Raw genomic sequence first — 27,637 nt, 5'->3', positions numbered from 1 at the left:
GGATGACGAGGAAAATTATTATTTGTATCAGAATGTTCTTCTTTTCCTTTCGGCTTGTCCCGTTAGGGGTCGCCACAGTGCGTCATCCTTTTCCATGTAAGCCTATCTCCTGCATCCTCCTCTCGAACACCAACTGCGATCATGTCCTCCCTCACGACATCCATCAACCTTCTCTTTGGTCTTCCTCTAGCTCTCTTGCCTGGCAGCTCCATCCTCATCATCCTTCTACCAATATACTCACAATTTCTCCTCTGAATGTGTCCAAACCATTGAAGTCCGCTCTCTCTGACTTTGTCTCCAACACATTGAACTTGGCTGTCCCTCTGATGAGCTCATTTCTAATTTTATCCAACCTGGTCACTCTGAGAGCGAACCTCAACATCTTCATTTCCGCCACCTCCAACTCTGCTTCCTGTTGTCTCTTCAGTGCCACTGTCTCTAATCCGTACATCATGGCTGGCCTCACCACTGTTCTATAAACTTTGCCCTTCATCCTAGCAGAGACTCTTCTGTCACATAACACACCTGACACCTTCCTCCACCTGTTCCCACCTGCTTGGACCCGTTTCTTCACTTCCTCACCACACTCACCATTGCTCTGGACGGTTGACCCCAAGTATTTAAAGTCCTCCACCCTTGCTATCTCTTTTCCCTGTAGCCTCACTCTTCCCCCACCACCCCTCTCATTCATGCACATATATTGTCTTACTTCGGCTAATCTTCATTCCTCTTCTTTCCAGTGCATGCCTCCATCTTTCTAACTGTTCCTCCAGCTGTTCCCTGCTTTCACTGCAGATCACAATGTCATCTGCAAACATCATGGTCCACGGGGATTCCAGTCTAACCTAATCTGTCAGCCTATCCATCACCACTGCAAAAAAGAAGGGACTCAGGGCTGATCCCTGATGCAGTCCCACCTCCACCTTAAATTCGTCTGTCACACCGACAGCACACCTCACCGCTGTTCTGCTGCCCTCGTACATGTCCTGTATTATTCTAACATACTTCTCTGCCACTCCAGACTTCCGCATGCAGTACCACAGTTCCTCTCTGGTTACTCTGTCATAGTACTGTCATACTCTAGATATACAAAGACACAATGTAGCTCCTTCTGACCTTCTCTGTACTTTTCCATCAACACCCTCAAGGCAAATAATGCATCTGTGGTACTCTTTCTAGGCATGAAACCATACTGTTGCTCGCAAATACTCACTTCCGTCCTGAGTCTAGCCTCCACTACTCTTTCCCATAACTTCATTGTGTGGCTCCTCAACTTTATTCCTCTATAGTTCCCACAGCTAAGCACATCACCTTTGTTCTTAAAAAATGGGCACCTGTACACTTTTCCTCCATTCCTCAGGCATCTTCTCACGCACTAGAATTCTATTGAAAAAGCTGGTCAAAAACTCCACGGCCACCTCTCCAAGATGCTTCCATACCTCCACAGGAATGTCATCAGGACCAACTGCCTTTCCATTTTTCATCCTCTTTAATGCCTTTCAACTTCCCCCTTACTAATCATGGCCACTTCCTGGTCCACCACACTTGCCTCTTCTACTCTCCCTTCACTCTCATTTTCCTCATTCATCAACTCCTCGAAGTATTCTTTCCATCTAGCTAGCACACTGCTGGCACCAGTCAACATATTTCCATCTCTATCCTTAATCACCCTAACCTGCTGCACATCCTTCCCATCTCTATCCCTCTGTCTGGCCAGCCTGTATAGATCCTTTTCTCCTTCTTTAGTGTCCAACCTGCCATACATGTCATCATATGCCTTGTTTGTCCTTTGCCACTTCTACCTTTGCCCTGTGTCACATCTCAATGTATTCCTTTCACCTCTCCTAGGTCCTCTCAGTGTCCCACTTCTTCTTAGCTAACCTTTTTCCTAGTATGATTTCCTGTACTGTGAGGTTCCACCACCAAGTCTCCTTCACTCCTTTCCTACCAGAAGATACACCAAGTACTCTCCTGCCTGCCTCTCTGATCAATTTGGCTGCCATGGTCCAGTCTTCTGGAAGCTCCTCCCATCCACAGAGAGCCTCTCTCACCTCTTCCCGAAAAGCTGCACAACACTCGTCCTGTCTCAGCTTCCACCACATGGTTCTCTTCTCTGCCTTTGTCTTCCTAATCTTCCTCCCCACCACCAGAGTCATCTTACACACCACCATCCTATGCTGTCTAGCCACACTCTCCCCTACCACTACCTTACAGTTGGTAACCTCCTTCAGATTACATCGTCTGCACAAGATGTAATCCACCTGCGTGCTTCTACCTCCGCTGTTGTAGGTCACCCTATGTTCGTGCCTCTTCTGGAAAAAAGTGTTCACTACAGCCATTTGCATTCCTGTTGCAAAGTCTACCACCATCTGTCCATCCAAGTTCCTTTCCTGGATGCCGTACTTACCCATCACTTCTTCATCACCCCTATTACCTTCACCAACATGTCCATTACAATCTGCACCAATTACGACTCTCTCTCTGTCTGGGATGCTCAGAACTACTTCGTCTAGCTCCTTCCAGAATTTCTCTTTCACCTCTAGGTCACATCCTAGCTGTGGGGCATAGCCGCTAATCACATTACACATAACACCCTCAATTTCAAGTTTCAGCCTCATCACTCGATCTGATACTCTTTTCACCTCCAAGACATTCTTAGCCAACTCTTCTTTTAAAATAACCCCGACACCATTTCTCTTCCCATCTACACCATGGTAAAATAATTTAAACCCTGCCCCTAAACTTCTAGCCTTACTGCCTTTCCACCTGGTCTCTTGGACACACAATATATCAACCTTTCTCCTAATCCTCATGTCAACCAACTCCTGAGATTTTCCTGTCATAGTCCCAACATTCAAAGTCCCCACATTCAGTTCTAGGCTCTGTGCTTTCCTCTTCTCTTTCTGCAGAATAACTTATTATTTATAATTTATTATATCAGAATGCTTTAGTTAAATCACTGTATGATCACACTGTGATAATTTGTAATTTATTTTGGTTTGAAATATAAGAGTAGATAAGATAAAATATTTTGTCAATATAATCATGCTGGGAATGAAAAGTTAATAATGTCATTTCACCATTGTTCCTGTCATACTGTGTTCCATGTTTGTTTGCAGATTAAGAACTACAGTCTTCGTTTTTGTTTTAATTCCTCATGAAAAAAATAAATAAAAAAATAACAAGCAACTAGTTTTTCCTCATATTTTTTAGATTGTAGGGGGAAATGGCAGTATTTTGAGGGTAAAAGCCTGTCAGCAACTCACAGTATTAGAAAAAAAAAAAAAGAACGACGAACTAGTTAATTTTTGGACCGGTGACTTCAGTTAAAATTTTGAATTATAACCTGAAATTGTTTATTTTTTTAAATTGTGAACTGAATTTTTAACGAGAGAGAAAAAAAAAAAAAAAAAGAACTTTCCCAACATGGATGCCATATTATTTGACATCGCAATATACTTTGTCAGGTTTAAAAATAAATAAAATCACCATGTCATTTTTTACAAATATTGTGGCCCCTGTGTGCTATATTGATTTGGATTATGAAAGAACTCTATATAGACCTCGCAACATAACATTTTGATGAAAATGCAAACACAGTTTGCACAGATTTTAGAAGACCCATAACCAACCCCCATAATATGTATAAAAAAAATAAAAAAAGAGGTTTCTGTGCAGCCTTGTTAACTGACTGACGTGTTATGTCACAGCAGCTTTGACTGATGTTGCCAACTTTTTCCCAGATATTGGACCCTTAAGCCATCAAAAATCTATTTCCTCTGCTGGCAATATCACTGCCCTAACATTCAGCAGCTAGCTTGGCCGGTATTAGGTGGAAGGAAGGAACCTCTGGCCATATTTCAGTCCAATTAATACCACTTCAGAGAGCTTTCTGGATTTGGCAAGTTGCAGTGGAGAACATGCCAGCCAGCAGACATGCATTAATATTAGATTGGGCACAATGAAGAAAAAATAATTGCATCCAATTTAAGGAGGGGAGGGGGGACAAACTGTGATCATTTTGCCTTTTCTTTTAATCAAGCATATGCTCTTCATCATGTTTGTGTTACATTTTCATTCTAATACAAACCAAAGACAAAGGCCCTGAGTGTGACTATGACATGTATGACTACATTGGACACAGTGACTTCTGGCTCTACATTTATTAACATGAACTTTATACAGAGGCATTGTCAATCAATAAGCAAAGAGCCATGACCACTGCTGCAAATTACCAGTCACTCCTTGTCTGTGCAGTTTCTAAAGAATCCTGTAACATTATCACCGAGAGATGGCTGTGTTAAAGGTAGCACATTATTGTACATGGCTGATACCACTGTAAGAGTGACTTCACAATGGTATTGCATCGAATACAAATAGATCTCTCTAACCTAACCTTTCAGATTAACAGGTGCGCTCCTCATCCCAAATGAAATAATGCCAAATTAATGTTGGCTTGTCAATCTATGAACTGATCAAAACCGTTAATGACCTCATGACAGGATGTCATTTTAAAGTTAATGTGCTTGGCTTCTTCTCTGCCGTAATTTTGTGTGATTGAGCTTTTACTGCTTAATACCTATCACGCGTGTCGTTCCTTAATTGTAGTAGCCAAAGCAGATACAAGTGTCAAAATGAATGAATAAGCAAGACGTCTGTTTACACAGTGAGGGCAACATTTGGCAACCTCTATCAGTCATAGCTATCACATTACGCTCCCTACAGGGAGAATGACAATACCATGATGTCACTTCTTGTTTCGACATTAGGTCCATTGTTGTTTTGCAAGCAAATCAATATTTCCAGTGTTGAACTTGAACCCTATCGGAGTGACTTGACAACATGAATAAATAAGGTTAATGGCCACTGCTAATGGTTTTAGGTTACTAGTGACCAGTGTATCCTTTATAAAATGACAGGCATAAATACAGTACCTGATGGATATATACAATTAATTCACATTCACAAAGCAATTCACATTTAGGTATGTAACAGGGGTATAGATTTCCTTGACTTTTCCAAAACCTTTCCCTTAATTTCCTAGAAAAACTTGGACATTTAAGTCAGACCACAGAAAATTATTGAGATACACCCATGCATATTTGCATATACTGGCCACTCATGCCAGAGTAGCATCTGCTCCATTTGCACACTGATTGAGGAGTATCTGTAACATTTGCACAACCAACATTGTCCCAGATGATCGCACTACTCGTCACTTTAAACCGCATACACTCCTTGAAGTCTCAGCGCCCTTTGCACAATGGTCATTGCACCGGACTATTGCAATATTAGTCATTCGAACTGCTCTAAGTGCTAGAGGACTCTGCATCTTTTTGCACAATTGTTTTTTTCAATGTCTTTATGTCTCCAAAGTGTTCTGTAAACTGACTGTCTGTTGTACTAGAGCGGCTCCAACTACCGGAGACAAATTCCTTGTGTGTTTTGGACATACTTGCCAAATAAAGATGATTCTGATTCTGATAAATGGGGGATGAGACATTAACAATTTTTTTGTTTTAATGACGTTTTCTTACTGCGAAACTTTAAACTCCAAGTCACAGTAAATGCATCATTTGGAAACAAGACTGACAATTATTGGGATTTTGTGTCATTTTAATGCTGATTTTCCACTGTGAAACTGCAAAATCCATGGCGCACTGAATGCATCACTTGGGAACGAGACATGCTAACTGACCCCCCCCCCCCCCATTTTTGTACTGATTTACCACTGCGAAACAGTAAACTCCTTGAATCATTTGGGAACCTTGGCACGGATTCTTTCCATTTTCATTAGTCGTCACTTGTTATCCAAATGAAGTAGTGACAGTGGTTAACTTGTTTTTACACTTGCATGACAGTTTCGAGTTAAAATGTCCATATAAAGTTAATAAAGCTTGCTATGATGGCCACAGTTCGACTGTGTCATAGATTATTTTGATTTCTATCAGTGATTATGTGAAATCAAAGTTACCTATTTACAGTTTTCCACTTGTACCTAACTTTTTTTTTTTTTTTTTTTTGTCAATGTCTTTCTGTCGCCAAAGTGTTCTGTAAATTGACTGTCTGTTGTCGTACTAGAGCGGCTCCAACTACCTGAGACAAATTCCTTGTGTGTTTTTTGGACATACTTGGCAAATAAAGATGATTCTGATATGCAGTTTGTTGCGACACTTCTTTAAGTAGGAGCTTCTTAAAATACGGGGCAAGCCAGTATGTGCACACGTAACTGCACTCTCTCACCACACTCAAACCTATTCCCTATCTGACTGTTGGGAAACGACTTATGTCTTCCAATGACTAGTGAATAGTCATAGAATCGTGAAAATGAATTACTTTTAATAGCTCCAGAACTTTGTCTGTTAGAACTTCTGTTGTCGCTGCTACTTCCAACTTAATCTGCTTTGTTGTTGGAATTGCAGACCCCACAGCCATGGCAGCCTATGGTGCAGTAACTGTGCATGAAACGAAACCTGAAAACTCCCTGATGAAGTTTTTAAAATTTTTGGCAGCCGACATATGCTTCTTCCATTTCCTGTATGGCAGCGTACAACGCTGTAAGTGCATCGTTGTACTTCCGTGTCAGTTTTAATTGTAATCATTTTAATTTTAATCACACGTTACACCATTTTATTTATGGTTTACGCAACTTAAATATTGACAACACAATATTTCCATGATTGTTCCAAAACTTTATATATAAAAAAAATAATAATAAAAAAATATTCCATAACTTTTCCAGGATCTGGAAAATGCATTTTCAATTTGCATAACTTCCAGGTTTTTTACGAATGTGCGAACCCTGTATGTAAGAATGTCTTCGTTAGTCCATATTATTGGTTAGGGCAGCGAACATATTAAATACAGAAAATGGATAAAATTTGACCCTTTGACATAAAATGACTAAAATAGGACCTTTGCTGTCTCTGTTTGAAGAAAAGGAAATACTAGGATCAAATCCTGTGCAAGGAAGGGAACAGAAAGGGAAAACAACTTGTGCTAAGTGCAAACACATGATTATTTACCAACTGGAGTATCTGACGTTAGAGCAGATTTTGTTAAATAACTCTAAAATGCAGTCCAATCACTCTTAACACAGGGAGGCACCCTGTAGTGCAATTATAAATGAGAAAGAACCAGAGACATGAAGTGTTTTCCTTGCAATTCACAGCGAGGCTGATTGCTGCTGTGGCTCGGATTGAGGCTGGATGATCGGGATAAGAGCAAACAGATGTGCCTATGATGTCTGGCATGTAAATCTGCCATGCCAAGACATGCGCTAGCTGCATCGCACACTGGACAACAAACAAATGTTTTTTTTTGGTGTGTCATTGAAGTCATACATCTCTACCATTGTTGTTGGGAAAACAATGACAATGTTGTTAAGAAAAACCTCCTGTTTATTTTGGAAAAGCCTTACTATCAACAATTCCCTAATAAATACTGTACACATGCAAAGATGGCTCCAGGAAATCAAAAGATTATCATCGAGATGAAAGGTTTCTGGTTGACAGTTACTTGTTGTGCACAGAAGCCAATGATGACAGTGTGGAAATTGGCTCAACATTGTTGATTCTTTCAACTTATAATTAGTTTATCCTAAAAAAATCTCACTTGGGTCTTTTTCAGAGTGCTCTTGAAGCTAACTGCTCTGCATGGTGTGCTTTACCATCCAAGCAACAGCTAATTAGGAGCTCTGTCTCCTAATTAGATGAATTAAACCAGTGCAGAGTTCGTTTAATGATGCCTCAGTGACCTGAAGGACAGACTATTGAAAAAATACAGTTCACAGTAGGGCTTGGCGATTATATTATCAAGATCGAAGCTCGTAATACATTTTCAGTCAATCTCGATTATCAACTGTTTGTGTATTTCCTCGATCTAACACTGCGGGAATGTGCGTGATAACAGCCAATCAGTCATCCTTTTCCTACTCCACTTCCGGTTGCCAGTTGTGGGTGAAAACAGAAAACGCGCCTCCTCGGCTGGTGAAATCTACACTCTGGGTCCAACTCAGCCGTCGTCACACAGAGCAGCCACTCTTCGCCCATGCTCGGGACCGGCGATGGAGGTGGCCGGCCGGTCCATGAGTTTGCATCGCCGGTTGTGTAGTGGCGTCTCCAAAGTGACATGAAGCAATGCTATTAACTAACTAATGTCTAAGATATGTCGACACCCTCAAAAACTGGAAACACCATGTTTATTCATTTGAAGAAATACCACCACCACCCAAGTAATTATGTGTAAAGCATACAAATGTGAACACAGTCAGTACAGCCTGTCACTCACTGCACAGCACACGGAGCAGATTTGCAGTTAGCCACTGCCAGCGGTTAGGCCACCAGACAGAAACATCAGTTAATCGAATCATCATTATTCAGGTGGGGTAAAATGGCAAAAGTAGTTAATCTGTATTATTATTAATGATAATACACATTTGAAAGTAGTAATGACTAAATCAACAATAACAATAGCATCATAACTGGAGAATGATAATGTTTACAATTAAATGTGTCTTCATTATCCCAGAGGGGGCAGTTTGTTTATTTTGTTATCTTGTACTGTTGTTATATTTTTCTAGATTTGTTGTGCTGTTGAGTGAAAATTGTTTTGCCATTACTTGCTTAGTATGCCAATATTATGTTAAGGTTACTGTTTTAAATATTGACTATGATGAGTGCTGTTAACAAAAGGCAAAAATGTTGAACTACTTTCTAACTTCCTTACTTTTCAGTGCAGATGCTTTAAAACCAGTTATTTAAAAAGTATTTGTTAAATTAAAAAAAATAATAATAATCGAGATCGGACAATATGAAAAAAATTTAGATTTTTTTTTTTGCCAGATAGCCCAGCCGTACTTCACACTGCACATATAGAGGAGTTTTCTATATGTGACTCATTACTGACAAACATTTAAGAATCATACATGGCCACAGTGTTTTTATTACAGTTTCGCACCAACAAGAGTTTGTTAATGCACCCAATGTTTAGACAGTTACAATGTGAATTGGATTTAAAATGCTTCAAGAAGCATTTTAACGGCTGAAGTGGAATATCGGGGGGCATGGCTAAGGTGGTAGAGTGGTTGTCTCCCAATCTGAAGGTTGTATGTTTGATTCTGAGCCCCTCTTGACGCTGTCGAGGTGTCCTAGAGCAAGATATGAACCCCCTGTTGTTCCTGATGCTGCATCATCAGTAGATGAATGAGCACACAGTGTAAAAGTACTTTTCCTCTAAGGTAGAAAAAAAGTGCTATACACCTGAAAGCCCAAAATAGATCTTTTTGCCTCAAGTATTGTATTGTATGTACAGTGTGGAACCCTCAAATGTTTTTTAAAAATAATTCTGAAATCAATCTAAATGAAGCATTCTCGTGCATCTCGTGAGGTGAGACCTCATTTGAATGAGCAACGATTAACTCCATAAGTTTCGGGGGGATCAGGGGGATGAGGGGAATACTTTTTCAGAGAAAATGTTGACAAAATGGGAAATGAAAATGGGGTACAATCTAATCTTTTTCCTCTCAAGAGTGCCAACTTCCCCATCTCTTATCTCTATTCATTGCAATAATTCACATTGCCAATATGTAATTTTTGGATTTTCTTACCTATTTGCCTCTCCAGGTCGGCTGCTTCGTCAGGAGTGGCCCTGGGCAGCACTCCTGGGTCACTGAAGCTGGTTCTCAGCAGTGTTCCCAGCACAAAGAGAAAAAGCACTCCTCCTATCACTGGGATAACAGGCGTCAACTTCCGAGCCAGGCACGGGCAACTGAGAAGACAAGCGATAATAATGAGAGAAGAACAAATTACAAAGTAATAATGCAGGCGCGTCTCTGCCTCCACTCAAACAAACCCCTATAAATGTGCAGTAAAGACCAAAAAATAACAAAAAAAAATTCATAAACATAAAGCACTTTGCTGCTTCATGACCAGTGAGTAGATATAATTCCCACAGTAGTTAATCTCACAAATTGTAATCTGCTCTAATAAAACAATCCCATGTAATCCCATTAACTCTCCAATGAGATTTAGTTATGAGAGTGATCGCATTTAGTTGTACAGAGGTGGAGGTATGTGTTGCTGCCTCCCATTATATTTGAATGTGTCTATCTATTGAGTCAGCTGTGAAGGCACTTGTGCCATTTGAGACATGGGCAATATATTAAACGTGGCAACCGTACAGTATAAAAGATAGAGCTGTTCCATATCAAACTGTCCACGAGAATAGTGGTATTTGTTACATAAAAAAACCAAAAAAAAACCACAATACTCCAAGTGACATGTACATCTAGTATATTATGCACATACAGGACATTCTCCATCACTTGTACAACAAACTACTCAAGCCACAACATGACAGAGATTAGCAGCATGTCGTCCTCTGCTTACGCGACCTTTGTACCTAAAAGGAGGAGGAAATTCTGGAAATTATATAATCGAATAGATCCTTCTGATACCAAAATAGGAATGTGGCCTTCATTATGTGCATATCACTCCATGTGCTCCATTACTACAGAGTCCACTTACACACAATGTATCCTCGCAACACAATATGTTATGAATGTATTTCCCCCCCTATATTGTCATGTTGGTGTTGCGATTGTTACTACAAAAAGTTTATTATTGTATTGTATGATATTATTTCCAGGAAATATATTTGTAATTAAAACTTCTCAGACAATCATTTATTGAATAACTGTATTCACCTAACAAAAATGATTTGGGACTACCCAATACAATCAATAGAACCTGTTTGGAAAAAAGTGAAAGATGAAAAATTGTTGTACAAATGTGACATCTGACATCAAAGAGGTAAACTTACAAGTTTACAAGTTAGCTTGCCAAAAGCTAGTTGGGAGAAGATTAAAAACAAACTACTAAGAAAAATGTTCCATCTTATACAAATTTTAATTCAGTTCTTTGTGTAATGGCAGATTTAAATTAATATGTGTGTTTGCGTGTGCGTGTGTGTGTAGCCCGTTGCTAGTAAATAAAACAATATTTCCCTCTCATATGGCAACACCTCGGGTGGGGTGGGGTGGTGGTGGGGGTGGGGGTAAAGGGTGATAGTTACATCCGTTTATGCATGCCAACCTCAGTTATTCACACAAACCAAGCCAAAGTATTTCTAGGCTCGCCAGGTTGGGTTCAACAAAAGGAGATTGCAGGGGATATAAACCAAGAACATTTACAAAGATTGCTGGTGTGTGTTAATTAAAGTCAAGCATCCTTAGCAATCAGACAGAAAGCTGAAAGGTCAGCCGACACAAGATATCTAAGCAGAAGAAACCCACAACAGATGCAAAAGATTAAGATCTAAGACCTATTTCCATCGCGCACAATTAGATAGATAGTTACTGTAGATAGATGAATACTTTATTTATCCCATAAGCAATATTCACAATGTTACCCAAAAATAGGAGCAAGCAACAGAAGCAGCATTGAGGGGAATCCAAGGAAAATTAAAATCTAATCAGAAAGAAAGGAGACCAAGATTTAAGGTTTTGCAGTTGGGCTGTGGCAAATAATACATTTTTAAAAAAAGCTTGGGTATATAGTTCAATTTGCCACACCAATAGCCATACAACTAGTAGTGCAAAGGGAAAAGTATTTTAATGACATGTTGAATTAAATACACCCAGTATGTATTTGAATGCAAACTGTTAATATGAATTGTATGTACAGTATACATGATATTTGCACATTGCCCATGACCCTTGTGAGGATCATCAGTACAGAAAATGGATGGATAGAATAATATTAATTGGAAATGTGAAAAATGTATACATTATTGCAGTGTCCAGGAGTATTTTCCTTACACCCAGTGGGGAACGGTTATATAAGTGAACAGTGAATGGTATAAAAGATTATCCTAACCGTTGTTTCCGTCAGCGAAGCCGAATAAATCTGTTTGAGAAAGAGCTCATTTTCTGCTGGAGAGTATCGTGGAGAGGATGTGAATGATTGTCTAAGATGGAAAGACGTTTTCTCAATGATCTTTGGTCCCTCACTAATTCAAATGTCTCCATCTTCAGTGTAATGATTTCACTAGGCTTCTAATTGAGTTTATTAATCCTTTTGGGATCCCTGGCACTGATGCTGCTCTCCCAGCAGATAACAGAAAAGTAGATGGCACTTGCTACGACAGACTGGTACAACATCTTCAAAATCTCGCTGCACACGAAGGATCTGCGCTTCTTCAGGAAATATAATTTGTGAATTCCCTTCTTGTAAACAGCATCCATGTTGGTGCTTCATTCCAGTCCAATGTTCAAGTGTACTCCCAAGTACTTTTGCTGCTGCACTATCACGATCTCTTCCCCCCCTGATGGTGATAGGCTGAGTGGTGGTCCTGGTCCTCTTGAAGTCCACAACGAGCTCCTTAGTTTTGCTTGTGTTGCGGACCAGATGATTCCAGCTGCACCAGTGCACAGAGTTATCCACCAGCTCTCTGTACTCCATCTCCTGTCGATCAAGTAATTATTAATCCCAAACTGGTGAAACAACTATTTGAGACACTTACTGTAGTTGATGATTACTGTTCTGTTCTCTACAAAAAACTGATCTGATGAATGACATAACATCAAACAATCGATATACACGCTGTTGAACTCTGCTGGAACCTTCAGTTAAAAAATGTCATCCAAATGAATGATTTCAAGCACGATTCTAGAAACAGATTTAATCTGGGTTCATTGACTTGGAATGTGAGAGCACAATTGGAACAATAAAAAATCTAGTCTAATTATGCTCCAGTAATATCGGTGGGAAGTACAGTATAACATTAATAGTGAAATATAATGAATTATTATAACACAGCATATCCAATATGTACAGTGTATGACACATCAGTTGATATGCATAACAGACTACTGCACACAGAAATGAAAGACAAAACAATGTAATGACAATGTGCTAACCGAGTCACATTCTAAAGACATTTAAACATTGATTGCAAATCGAGAGATATAAAGTAAATATGATCCTCAGTATGTTGAACAAGAGTTGTTCGGGAAAACAGGTTCCAGTTGCCGGTTTGATGTGCTTTGATGTGACAGGCCACTTCAGTCAATCAAATGAAATCTAGTAATACTCGAGTAGAGTTGTATCAAAAGGTATGCCTTTTCAAAGATAATGATTAATGCTTAGATCAGACTACAGGATTTTAGCCCCGATATTGGCCAGATTAGCTATCGAATCCGATTTAAAAGTACATGAACATAGCTCAAGCAATCCTTGAATGAACGTTCTCTCCCGAGCACCAGTGACGAACACCACACGTTTTTCCTCATTTTGTCCCCCCACACTCACTCACACGCGCACACACAGAAATAATACATTGGTGTGGCGCATTGTTGTCGTCACCGTGGTAACGAGTGTATCCAGTTGCGTTGACCAGTGACACGATTTCTGCTTCCACCTCTTCGACAGTGTTTGATTTGACAAGATGAAGCCAAGTGACCATAAAAGACGGGATACGGAGCTATCGGAATAAATGTTGTGTAGTGTTGCCACTGTCTGCCCAAGAAACGGCAAGATTTGATGGCAGTTGTCTGACATAGTGCTATCGGGAAACACCAAATTTGTCTTGTAGTCTGATCCAGGCATAAAGCCTGGTACCGCACGTAAGGATTTTTCATCATCAAAAGATTATTATTATTATTTATTTATTTGGTTTTTTTTAAACAAACTGCACACGTAAACATAAAAAAAAAAAAAAAATCCGGCAGTTTTGGTTGTATTGTGTTTGGTGTGCTCTGATAATCTCGACACAGAACACCACACACAAAGATTTTGTTCTGCCGCCGATCTCGAAATCCTGCGTGATCACGTGAACTTGAAACTTGAAAAACGAGTTCGTTTGGAAAATACTTCTTGCTGTCTGGGGAACCCACTTATATATGAAAAAACTATTGGTAAGACACATTTGTTTTTATTTAGGGGCTTTTCCTTCTGCTGAGTCAGGGCGCTTCTTGATTGGCTATATTCTGTTCATGTCACAATTCACTGACTTATGACTTGAGGAGATGTTGGCTTTCCCCACACACATGAAGAGTTTTGGTTGGTTTGCCCTGACCTGTTTCGAACCCTAAAATCCAGACAAATCCATTCATAACACACATCGGATTTATGGATAATCCATCCATCCATTTTCTGAGCCGCTTATCCTCACAAGGGTCAGAGCCGCAGTGCTGGAGCCTACCCGGAGAAAACCCATGCAGGCACGGGGAGAATAATGCAAACTCCAAACAGGTGGGGGCGGGGATTGAACCCCGGTCCTCAGAACTGTGAGGCAGACGCTCTCACCAGTCGTCCACCGTGCCGCTTATGGATAATCTTATCGCAAAATCTTATAAGACATAAGATTGTCTGGCGTTTCACGTGCTTGGTCGGGAAAGGGCAAAATCGGCACAAAAACAGGCCGATTGTCTTAATGTGTGTACCGGGCCTTACTTTAGATTGACACTGTCAGAGAGGTATTAATTTAACAATAGGTTTATTATTATGGTTGTGGTTTACAGTAGTATAAAAAAAGAACAGTACCACACAGAGCTTTCTAACAGTATATCCATCTACAACCCCAATTCCAATGAAGTTGGGATGTTAAATATAAATAAAAACAGAATACAATGATTTGCAAATCATGTTCAACCTGTATTTAATTGAATACTCTACAAAGACAAGACATTTAATGTTCAAACTGATAAACCTTATTGTTTTTAGCAAATAATCATTAACTTGGAATTTATACGGCTGCAACACGTTCCAAAAAAGCTGGGACAGGTGGCAAAAAAGACTGAGAAGGTTGAGGAATGCTCATCAAACACCTGTTTGGAACATCCCACAGGTGAACAGGCTAATTTGGAACAGGTGGTTGCCATGATTGGGTCTAAAAAGAGCTTTCCTGAATTGCTCAGTCATTCACAAGCAAAGATGGGGCGAGGATACCTTTTTGTCAACAAGTACGTGAGAAAATAGTCGAGCAGTTTAAGGACAATGTTCCACAACGTACAATTGCAAGGAATTTGGGGATTTCATCATCTACGGTCCATAATATCATCAAAAGGTTCAGAGAATCTGGAGAAACCACTGCATGTAAGCGGCAAGGCCAAAAACCAACATTGAATGTCCATGACCTTTGATCCCTCAGGCGGCACTGCATCAAAAACTGACATCAACGTGTAAAGGATATCACCATATGGGCTCAGGAACACTTCAGAAAACCAATGTCAGTAAATACAGTGCAGCGCTACATCTGTAAGTGCAACTTGAAACTCTACTATGCAAAGCAAAAGTCATTTATCAACAACACCCAGAAACCCCGCTGGCTTCTCTGGGGGCGAGCTCATCTAAGCTGGACTGATGCAGAGTGGAAAAGTGTTCTGTGGTCCGAGGAGTCCACATTTCAAATTGCTTTCGGAAATTGTGGATGTCGTGTCCTCCGGGCCAAAGAGGAAAAAAAACATCCGGACTGTTATGGACGCAAAGTTCAAAAGCCAGCATCTGTGATGGTATGGGGCTGGATTAGTGCCAATGACATGGGTAATTAACACATCTGTGAAGGCACCATTAATGCTGAAAGGTACATACAGGTTTTGGAGAAACATATGCTGCCATCCAAGCAACATCTTTTTCATGGACGCCCATGCTTATTTCAGCAAGACAATGCCAAACCACATTCTGTGTTACAACAGCGTGGCTTCGTAGTAAAAGAGTGCGGGTACTAGACTGGCCTGCCTGCAGTCCAGACCTGTTTCCCATTGAAAATATGTGGCGCATTATAAAGCGTAAAATACGGAGACCCCGGACTGTTGAACAGCAGAAGCTCTACATCAAGCAAGAATGGGAAATAACTTCACCGACAAAGCTTCAACAATTGCTGTTCTCAGTTCCCAAACGTTTATTGAATGTTGTTGAAAGAAAAGGTGATTAACATGGTGGTAAACATGACCCTGTCCCAGATTTTTGGGAACGTGTTGCAGCCATAAAATTCTAAGTTACTGATTATTTGCTAAAAACAATAAAGCTTATCAGTTTGAACATTAAATATGTTGTCTTTGTAGTGTATTCAATTAAATATAGGTTGAACATAATTTGTAAATCATTGTATTCTGTTTTTATTTTTGTTTAACACCACGTCCCAACTTCATTGGAATTGGGGTTGTACATGATATACCCTTTTAAAGGGGGTGGGCTGCATCTGCTCTGCGACAATTAATTTTATATGTTTAAGGACAGTATTCAACTTCTTCTCAATGTAACTTAAAAAAAAATAATCGCACACAAATTTAAGGCATTGTAATGTTTCTACATCTGACAAGATCAACACTAAGCAAACATTTGCATGGTCTCATTGAGAAAACCAAGCTACTTGAATTTCAGTTTCTATAGGAAAACAAGAATGTGTTATCTAAATATAAACTACATTTAAGAGAAAAATGTGAAAAGCCCTTTTGGAGACAAAAGTGTAAAGCCTGTCCTCAGACACAGTGAGTCATACAACAACAAAATATTGAATAGGCCATCATGCCACTGAGAGGTGGTCAGAATTAAATGCAAGCCCCTCTAGCAGGATGAATGAAATTTTTAGGCAACCTCTCAAATAGACGGCAATCATTAAATATGTGGGGAAGACTGTGGCTCTTCCCTTCAGAGGACAATGTGAACAGAAATTGAAGTCACTGAACATGAGAAATGATGAGCCATCTTCAATCTTTGATGGACTCAAAAGAGGCGTATTGACGGAACGGACACGTTGGTTAGAAAATCCGACATTTACTGAAGAATTAGGGAGTTTGTTGCTATGGAGACAATCCGACGTCAGACAGTTTTGAAAGGGAATGTGGTTACCTTGGAAACAGCAACATGAGTGTGGTAGAACAACAACAAAACTCCACCAAAGGACATTGCATAAAAGATTACCACATTAATTGACCGACAGTTCATTTGGCTGGCGAGGATAGTTACTGTTGGATATGACCCCCCCCCAAAAAAAAATAAAAACAGCAAACCAGGACGTTCCTTCATGCTGGTTTTGTTCTTGCGTTAGTTGGGTGTGACATTTTTGGTTTGGTTTCATGATTTTTCCACCTTTGTGTATATGGCCTTGCCCACCCCTCTTTCAAACCATCTGTCTTCCCTGTCCAGAATATTTTATTTATTTATGTATTTAACCTGAGTTAACAGGCCTCTAAACAGGTCCTTTCTTCAAAACACAATCGCAATTTCCAAAGCAGGAGATAAACAGTCCTGCTTATAAACTACAATAATAATGTGATGCTCCATCATGGTTCATGTACTCAACAGAAAATATTATTTGTCCAAGTAAACTTTGAGCCGCGAGACTAGGCAACATGTTCAAAGACAGCGCACGTGCATCTGTGGGAGCCTGAAACAGGATAATAAACAGTCCAAAGTCTGCTGCTTGCGAACAGGGTTTTTCTTTCATATTGCCGAGCACCCTGCTGATTTAAACAAAAAAACAAAACAAAAAACAAGCAAAATTAACGTGGAGATGGTGAGAGATCTCTGGAAAATACTGGATGTGACAAACGGGAACATTTAGCTTGAGGGACAGCATGCAAACACTCTCTTGAAAACGTGGTAACTGTGTTATTACACCACAGCCTAATATACAATATAAAGAATTTACATCCAAGTAAAAAAAAAAAAAAAAACAATTTATTGTTAACGTGAGTTATAACAGTGCATTCAATTGAAACATTTAATGACTCAGAGGCAATGTGCAGGTCTGCTGACGACTTCACCGTCTGAGAAATGTCTCCTTTCAGCTGACTGGTATACGGTGTGAGGGAAATAGAGAGTGAGGAAAGTCAGGAGGACTTGTCCATCCTTGGGCCATGGACAGTTGGGACAGAGAGGTCAGGACTAAGATGAAAGACTTTGAAGTTTAATTCCAAATGCATCCTCCAGGAAAATATTTAGTACAATAAATATTTCTCTGTTTTTATTGGCTATTTCTGAATTTGAAGTTAGTTGATTCTGTGTTGTCACATAATCCCTAACATCAATCCATCACTTAATACAGTTAACATTAACATCCTTAAACTAATTAGACAATTGTAGGCGCATTTCCAAATTAATACAAGATGTACTAGCGGATCAACTCTTGTCGCCGATGTTATATGTGCTTCGTGGTTCCACTGAGACCACAACCAGGGCCACGCAGCATATCAACGCAAAAATACAAAAGACCAGTGTAACAAATACGACACTAGCTGATCTGATGTGCAAAAAATGTTGCTTAAACCTAAAAGTAGCAATAGAGGATGTCCGCTCCAGAGGTGGGTGGAGTACCCAAACATTGTACTCAAGTAAGAGTACTGTTACTTGACAATAATGTGACTCAAGTAAAAGTAAATAGTAGTCCTCCAAAAATTACTTGAGTAAGAGTAAAAAGTAGTAGTCCTCCATACTGAGTAAATAGTGAGTAACATCTGACTTTTTTAACCACAGCATGAACAGCACTAAAAAAATTACAACATAAAATGTGAATATGCAAATTCTGACGTTGCTGTGTTTGCGTGTATGCACAGTCAAAAATACAATAAAACATCTGCAGTTTACTGCACAATGTTTTCTCAAATTGTGAGCTAATATATATACACACACACACACACACATATATATATATATATATATATATATATATATATATATATATATATATATATATATTTGGGCAGACATCCAAAAATGCTCATCCATCAAAAAATGGATGGATGGATGAGCATTTTTTTGAGCCGCTTATCCTCACAAGGGTCACGGGAGTGCTGGAGCCTATTCCAGCTATGAGGAGGCGGGGTACACCCTGAACTGGTTGACAGCCAATCGCAGGGCACACATAAACAAACGACCATTTGCACTCACATTCACACCTAGGGGCAATTTAGAGACTTCAATTAACCTACCATACATGTTTTTTTTTTTTTGGGACGTGGGAGGAAACCGGAGTGCCCAAAAGAAAACCCACGCAAGCACGGGGAGAACATGCAAACTCCACACAGACGGGGCCGGGGATTGAACCCGGGTCCTCAGAACCCGGGTCCTCCTCTTGCATGTTCTTTCCGTGCCTGCGTGGGTTTTCTCCAGGCACTCCGGTTTCCTCCCACATCCCATAAACACGATTTCATAGTAAATAATTAAAAATTCTGACCTCAGTTCACCGGTCTAAAAACGAAGTACCGTAATGTCTCATGTATAATGAGTATTTCCCCCCCCAACAAAAAACATTCTCAAAAGTCAATAGTAGGCATTATACATATATAATGATATATATATTATATTATATATAATGAAAAAAACTTTCACATTTTATAAATGTATGCCGCCAATCTAGAGGTTATGAAAAAGCTGTACACTTTCATTCCAATATGCCACCACCACTTAGAGGTTATTAAAAAGGTGTAGCCTACACTTTCATTCCAATATGACATATGCAGTCATACGTAAACCTATGTACAGTTCTGCTCATAAGTTTACATACCCTGGCAGATTTTTTTTTTTTTTTTTAAATGAGACTGATGACTGAACAACAACCATCGTTAATTTCTTTATGGTTATGTTTTGTTTAATGATAATGCTTTTCTGAAATACGCAACAGTTTAATTTGAATCTCATTAAAATAAAAATCAAATGTGTTTCACCTGGCCCTTCATGTTTTCTTTAAAGAATTGTACCCATCTTACAAATTCTGCCTGGGCAATCAAACATGAGCACAAATGTGTGCGTTCTCATTTACTAAATAAAAGTGGGCTGTGAATTTTACAATTAGAGCAGGTAAATAAAAAAAAAGTATTACATGTTCAAATAAAGTGCTTAACTTCAGAATAATTATTTGAAAAACTTAACAAAATACAGATAATACTTCATGTTTTGATCATATGGGTAGAAGCAAAATCATGCATTGTAAAAATGCATATTAAAAGGGTCAACTTTGGGGGTGCGTATTATACATGGGTGCACATTATACACGAGAAATTACGAGAGTTAATTCCCCCCCCCCTATAATGTTGCTGACGGGCTACTATCCTCAAAATACTGCCATTTCATTTCCCCATTGTTGCACCAATTCAGTCCACACAAGTAGCCAGCTGCAGCTTTCATCCTGCAATCTCAAAAACATGAGGAAAAACTTCTTGCTTGAATGGTTTTTTTTTTTTTTTTTAAATAATTAAAACAAAAACAGGACTTTTGTCCTTCATGTGCAAATAAAAACACGCAACACAGTATGACAGGAACGATGGTGCAAGGACATAGGTAACTTTGCATTTCATGCAGCTCTGGCTGACTATATTAACGAAATACTTTATGTATTCTTATATTACAAACAAAATAAAATCCATATTATCACAGTGTGATCATACAATGTTTTAACTAAAGCTTTCTGATACAAATAATAATTTTCCTAGTACTCCATTTTTACTATTATGTACTGTATTACAAAAGCACACATTCAATCACATTTACGAAGTGCCCCTGAATGCACCTCGCGCACTCACGCAGCTGCTGTGGGCCAGCCTAGTTTCATTCCGAAGAGCGAAATGCAGCAGGTATACATTCTTTCCCATAGACTATATAAATCACTCTGGGCTGATCCGCATGTTGTCTGAAGCGTTGTAATTTATCGTAACATTGGCATTATTGTTAGCATGTTTTAACAGGTCCCTCTGCTGGCCACTTTAAATATTGCTAGTAACTTTTAATATTACAGTTGATTCACTGTATAATACAGTGGTTCTTAATCTGGGTTTGATGGAACCCCAGGGGTTCGGTGAAGCATTTGCAGGGGTTCGACTGAGGACAAGAGACACAGTGTGTGTGTGTGTGTGTGTGTGTGGGTCCGTAAAAGCCTTTTTTGGGGGGGGGGGGGGGGGGGCAACGTTCCCATCAAAGGCAATGTATGCAAGTGTATCATACTCATAACTTGCTCATTTATCAACTGATTTTTATGAGGTTCACTTTTTTGTCAATGTCAAAGCATGTGCTATTAATGTAGAACTTTTGGAGGGAGAAAAAAAGTCCTGCAAAATTACTCTTACCTATGAACCCTTTTTAAGGATTGTAGAAATAACACAAAGAAAAGGAACAGACTATTGTGAAAATGATATGAATGTCACTTGGTGACATTCATATCATGGTGAAATACAACAGTAAAATTCCATTAATTTAAAGTAATTCATTGAATTGAATTATCAGTTTTGTTTTCTTGTTTGATATGAATGTTTTTTGGTTTTATTCTTTGAACACAGTGATTTTGTGTACAACTAATGCATGGTCCAGTATGTACATGTTAAAATAAAGTACACATCATATAAAGTTATAAAGTTGTTAATAATTTGCACTCAAGCACAGACAACATCTCAGATGTGACTGTCCTGGTCCTTGTCTCAACAGTTGGTCTTAAGGTCCTATGACATATTGGAACAAAGAGCAAATTTACCATGAAGATATTGAACAGTAGCCATTATCTGCTGCACACACAGCAGTTTGCCTATTCGACTCTATGTGGTTTGAAAGCACTTTACCCTGACAGGAATAAGCAACCAGCTTCATAATGGTGGAGGATTGTTATCTAGTACTTATCGGGTTTCTGTGATGACAGTGATTAGTCAGAGGGTGAGAGAAACAATCCACTGTGGTCAACCCGTGTGGTGGCAGTACTCAGGTCAGTGTCTATCTACATGCTCCATCACGTACTTCGGTCACAGTGGGAACACAGTATTTGGGACAGCCATGTAGAGGTGGAAAGGGTGGATAAGATGCTGTGTGTATTCCCTTTAGGGAGAGTAGTTCTGTGATTAAGCAAATGTGAATGTATAATTAGTCTATGCCAGTGATTCTCAAAAGTGTAGTAGTTGTACAATTCATAGTACACGGGATCTCTCTTGTAGTATGCGAAAGTATAACTGCCTAACTACACTCCCAGCTGTGGTTGAAACTTTAGTGCAGCACATTTGTATATAATCTTTAAGAACAGTTGGTTTTAAAACTAATAGGTAAAATTTTTATTTTACTTTTACGTGTAATACATTATAATTGAATCTTTTGTTTTTTATTTTCTTAAATTGAAGCACCATGTTAATGTTCAAACTGCAAAATGTTACAGTGGGTAACAATAACATTAAATATGCTTTTTAGAATAAAACCCAGTGTCTCGTTTTAATGAACACTTGTGCCTCCTTCCATCCATCCAGTTACATCCGCTTATCCAATGTCACGTCGCGGGGGCAGCAGCTGAAGCAGGGAAGCCCATACTTCCCTCTCCCCAGCCACTTCGTCCAGCTCTTCTGGGGGGATCTCGCCAGCTGGGAGACACAGTCTCTCCAGTGTGTCCTGGGTCGACGCCTCCTCACCAGGGAGGCGTCCGGGGGGCATCCTAACCAGATGCTCAAGCCACCTCATTTGGGTCCTCTCGATGTGGAGGAGCAGCGGTTCAACTCTGACCCCCTCCCGGATGACCGAGGATCTAACCATCTCTCTAAGGGAGAGACCCGAAACCCTGTGGAAAAAAACTAATTTCAGCCGCTTGTATCCACTATCTTGTTGTTTCAGTCACGACCCACAGCTCGTGACCATAGGTGATGGTAGGAACGTAGAGCGACCGGTAAATAGAGAGCTGAGCACGACAGACCAATACAGAGTCCGCATCACTGCATACGCTGCACCGATCCACCTGTCAATCTCCCGCTCCATTCTTCACTCACTTGTGAACAAGACCCCGAGATACTTGAACTCCTCCACTTGGGGCAGGATCTCTTTCCCAACCCGGAGAGGTCACTCCACCCTTTTCCGACTGAGGACCGCGGTCTCTGATTTGAAGGTGCTAATTTTCATCCAAGCCGTTTCACACTCGGCTGCAAACCGCTCAAGCGAGAGTTAAAGATCACGGCTTGATGAAGCCATCAGAAACACATCATCTGCAAAAAGCAGAGACGCAATGCTAAGGCCACCAAACCAGACCCCCTCAACACCTTGGCTGCACCTATAAATTTAGTCCATAAAGGTAATGAACCGCCACCCAGTTCACACTGCACGGACCCCCTTGGCCCCTCCTAAAGGTGGTGAGCCCATGTGAAGCAATTGGGCCTCCTACACTACAATCCTTTCATGTTGATCTTGATCATGCTAGTACTTTGGGAGTATTTTTTTAGGTGGTACTTGGTGTAAAAAGTTGGCGAACCACTGGTCTACTCCATCGAAGTGGAGTTTGATATTGGACAAATCTCCTGAGGGAAATTTAGGTTACGACAATCAGCAGAGTAGAAAATCTTCCACTTAATATAGCTGGTGACAATTTGAGTTTATTTGGTAATGTATACTTCATTAAAATGCATCATTGACACATACAGTACAGTAAATCCTCATTCGGGGTTAGGTTCTCGAACACCCCCAGAATAGGTAAAATCCAAAGTAGCGACCACATTTTAAAAAAATACATACATTTATACATATTTTAAACCTGTATGAACCTCCCCAAACTCATTAATCTTCCACAAACTCCTATTAACCTCTCCAATACACATAATCATTTTCTATCCTAATTAAACACCTTTTAAACTCTTAAACATACAGTAATGCACAGTAGTACTGTACACTATCTATATTTTATTCTTGTAATATGTATTAATGAAACGTTCTTTTTTAAAAAATCTTTTTGTTTGTTTTGTTTTGATGTTTTAGGCAAGGAAGCGTTTATTTAACCACACACACACAAAAATTTAATACTGCATACATACTTAAATTCGCATGATATGATGAACTATGCATGATCTTCTTTTCCTTGTGGCTTGTCCCGTTAGGGGTCACCACAGCACGTCATCCTTTTCCATGTATCTGCATCACTGTAAGGAACTTCTATCGAAGGAAATTTATGGTATATGTCAAACTTGGACAGCATCTTTATAGTTGAGAAGATATTTTTACTTGCTACAATTAAAATCATTAATAATATTTGCAAACGCTGATATGTTGAGATTGGTCTCTTTAATACTGCATGTTTCATGCAGAAGCCGCAACCATGAGATAGGTGAAGACCTGCCAGCTACATGACATTGCAAAACAACAACAACTAAAGAACAGTTTACAATGAAAAAGAACGAAGTTTGGGGTTAGTCCCCAGTCAGTTTAGGCTACCAGCCCACTGCGTCCAGAGGGATCATTAGAAACACACGCAACTCCAACTGACCTGCTTCTATCATTTAAACTTCGCTGCAACCACAAAATCGCTAATCCTCTAGGTCAAAGTGCACAAGTTAATAGCAGATTGCATAAGCGTAATTTACGGGGGGATATGTACACCCCACATTTGCGGTGGGCTGTTTTCGTCCCCTGCAGTTTTACCATTCAGCAGGCATCGCTTTTTTCCCATTTAAACAATTAATGAAAATAATTTTGAGACAATACACACTTCTTAATTGTTATTCTACTTATATTTAATATTTTACTGTTCATGGTAATATTTTCTATTTTCTAATTCTGGAGCAAACACAAAAGTTTAATTTTGACACTGCAGTTTAAACAAGGCATTGTTCTACCTCCAACATCATTACTGTCACAGTTGCTTCCTTCCTCAGAATTCTAGTGAAGTCTTCTCCCGAGATATGCTTCTGACTGATGGTGCAAGAGTTTAAATTAAAAAAAAAAGTTAAGACACTTCAGAAACAGACATACACTAAGCTCTATTAATGTTCACTTTATTACAAGTATTTATGGAATTTCATAAAACAGCATTTTAAAAACTTAACGTTGCTTTGGCTTCTGGGTAAATCTCTGATAGCGAGCTGCCATGTTTTAATGATGACGTCGTCATGGCGGCTCACCCGCCAATTATAGCAGGATTGGCTTATAGTACCGTAAATGACACTTGGCTGGCCCAATCACGTTGTTTAGATGTTTTAGCCACAAAATTAGCTTTTCCCCCCGCCTGCCAAATGCAGTGTGCAATGACGATTTTCTGTGAAATAACTGGTTAAGACCTCTTTGTATTTAAAAGCCTATAGCCCAGTGCTTTTCAAATATTTTATTTCAAACATTTCACTTTTACTCCTAAATGGTCTATTTAATAAGATCCACAGTTGGAACATTACCACTGTGCTTAATTACATAAAATAAAAAACTGTACTTCCATCCATCCATTCATTTTCTTTACCGCTTATCCTCACTAGGGTCGCTGGCTGCTGGAGCCTATCCCAGTGATCTTCGAGCAGGAGGCGGGGTACACCCCGAACCGATCGCCAGCCAATCGCAGGGCACATAGAAACAAACAACCATTCGCACTCACATTCAAACCTACGGGCAATTTAGAGTCTTCAATCAACCTAGCAGGCATGTTTCTGGGATGTGGGAGGAAACCGGAGTGCCCGGAGAAAACCCACCCAGGCACGGGGAGAACATGCAAATTCCACACTGGCGGGGCCGGGATTTGAACCCCGGTCGTTAGAACTGTGCGGCAGATGTGCTAACCAGTCGCACACTGAACTTACTGATTCAAATAAAATTAAATGTATTGCACATTAAGTTAAATAAAAATTGCACCTAAATAAATGTTTAATTCGTAAATGATTAAATACAAATGTATTATTCTTAAAGTTAAATACAACGGAATTGTACTTCAAGTACTAAACTGTATTTAAAAAAAACTAAATAATAAAGTTGAAACCGCTGTAATAACATGCAATTTGAACATTTAATTTGGTTCCCCTGACGAACAGTTTCAGGATGTGACCCCCCCACACACACGCTTTTCAAACCAAATTTACGCCACTCGCTAGTTGAATCACAAAGTTTCTGAAAACAATACTCACTCGAAGGTGAAGAAAAGTCCACAGGTCACAAGAATAAGGACAAGGGTGAGGTAGAAAACCCCTGTCTGCTTGGCCATCATTATCCTACCATCACAGTAAAATTTATTCCGACCAGGAAACGATTCCCACTTCCTCTTTTTTGGCGTCTTTTTCTTGAAAGGGGTCTCCATTGGCGTGGAACTGCGAGTGCTTATTTGGCTGTACTCGCACTCTCTCATTGACTCGGACACTCCAAGATGCATCAATTGCTCTTTGAAATGCCCTTTGTCGAGTGAATCCCAAACCAGATGTGTCACTGTGAAGACAACACGCAAATGGAAGTTCGTTCAGATAAAACTAACACCTGGGATTTAAAAAAAAGGTGAAGATTATGTAGCTCAACTCAAACTAGAAAAATCTTCATGTGAAAGTATACGGCATATGTAACAAATAAAATGTTTGCTCCCTACTCAAATCAACACTTAACATCTCCCCTTTGGCAACACAAGAAGATATTTGTTAGCAAGCAACCTGGCTAGCCTCACTTTGCTAAAGCTAACACGACTAGCAATTTGACAAATGAATTTTAGGTTTGCACTTTGACTAACTAGTACAAATGGGAGCTAGCTTACGGATAGACAAGTGCATCAATGTAACTGCACATTTGGGCCTTTCCATTCAGTTTTGAAACTCCTTTACGCACAACCTCAAGAGGTTTGTGTTGGGGCTGTCAACAATGTGCTATACGCACAGTGTCTCTTCGTCCAGGATGTGTTTTTGCTCCGTGCCTAGCAAGGCTACACTGTCTGAGATTGCTGCCTTACCGAGGGAAAGTACGCTGGTCGTCGTGTTGGGGTGTTGTCACGTCGTCGCTGCTCCTCCCTTTCTTATCCAGGTTGGAAACGAGTCGAGGACAAGGCGAAGTACACCATTTGAGAAGTTTCAATGGTTGAATATTGAGCTGGTCGTCGAAGAACTTCGAAGTCAAATCCCAATAAAAAGACGCCATACATGGCCGGGGTTCTCTCAGACGAGCTCCAGCATCCCGACTAGCCGCTGCCGGCGGGACCACAAAGCGCCAGCGCTTCCCCAAAACAACGCTCGATAATTCACCACGAATCTTAACCAGTCCATGGCGTGCTAAATGTTTTAAAAATAATAATTAAAAAAAATAAAAAAAGTTGTGCGTTCCCCAAATGAGGCTGCAGGCGATTCGGTCGACCCGCCGTTCCGCTCACATTGTGTCCCGGTACGCGGGCTGTGAAGTGCCACCCTCGCTCGTACAATCACCATGGGAGAGTAGTGGAGCGGAGCCTCCCAACCAGCTCCTCCCACACCGAAGACGCCACTGAGGGAGCGCCCGGCTCCGACCCACTCATGGAAAGATTCCTAAAGTTCCCATCTGGCCTACATTAAAATATTTTTGTGTACATCCACATTAATATGAATAAACAATTATGTCATTCACATTTTCACAACAATTCAAAACAACCAATAATTATTTTTTGTTTGGATCGAGAGGAGCCCGATGAGTCTTTCCATTTCAAGTCTCGCTTATCCTTCCGACCTCGACCTCGAACATGGCGGACAAACAAAAACCGTGTGATCATGTGATCGAAAACTACACCACGTCGTACAGTTATATCAATGGTGAGCTGTCAGGGCCAGCAACGCCTTCTCTGCTGGACCTAAACTACATTTACAACCTAGAGTCTAATATTTACTCCATGAATTTGTATACATTTATTCGAGGCAGTCTATTTTTTTTCTGTTCATTTTGCAGTATTTCGCTTAGCTGCACTGCTTCCAGTACGTGTCTGTGGATGTAAAATT

General features: G+C 39.9%; 1 protein-coding gene across 2 annotated transcripts in view; it reads right to left on the bottom strand.

Moving 5' to 3' along the window:
- The window catches only part of zdhhc14 (zinc finger DHHC-type palmitoyltransferase 14), a 51,297-nt gene extending 23,919 nt beyond the window's left edge, over nucleotides 1-27,378 (bottom strand). For both annotated transcript variants that reach the window (XM_061695708.1, XM_061695709.1), the window contains exons 1-3: nucleotides 26,629-27,378; nucleotides 25,826-26,120; nucleotides 9,608-9,768 (exon numbers count right to left, since the gene is read on the bottom strand). In XM_061695708.1, coding sequence (XP_061551692.1) covers nucleotides 9,608-9,768; nucleotides 25,826-26,067 — 403 coding nt within the window. In that variant the 5' untranslated portion in view covers nucleotides 26,068-26,120; nucleotides 26,629-27,378. The remainder of the gene's footprint in view (nucleotides 1-9,607; nucleotides 9,769-25,825; nucleotides 26,121-26,628) is intronic.
- Nucleotides 27,379-27,637: the final 259 nt, after the last annotated feature.

The sequence above is a fragment of the Phycodurus eques genome, chromosome 14, assembly GCF_024500275.1.
Source record: "Phycodurus eques isolate BA_2022a chromosome 14, UOR_Pequ_1.1, whole genome shotgun sequence".
Lineage (NCBI taxonomy): Eukaryota > Metazoa > Chordata > Actinopteri > Syngnathiformes > Syngnathidae > Phycodurus > Phycodurus eques.
The sequence above is the reverse complement of the archived record's forward strand: the minus strand, read 5'-3'. Positions and strand labels throughout refer to the sequence as shown.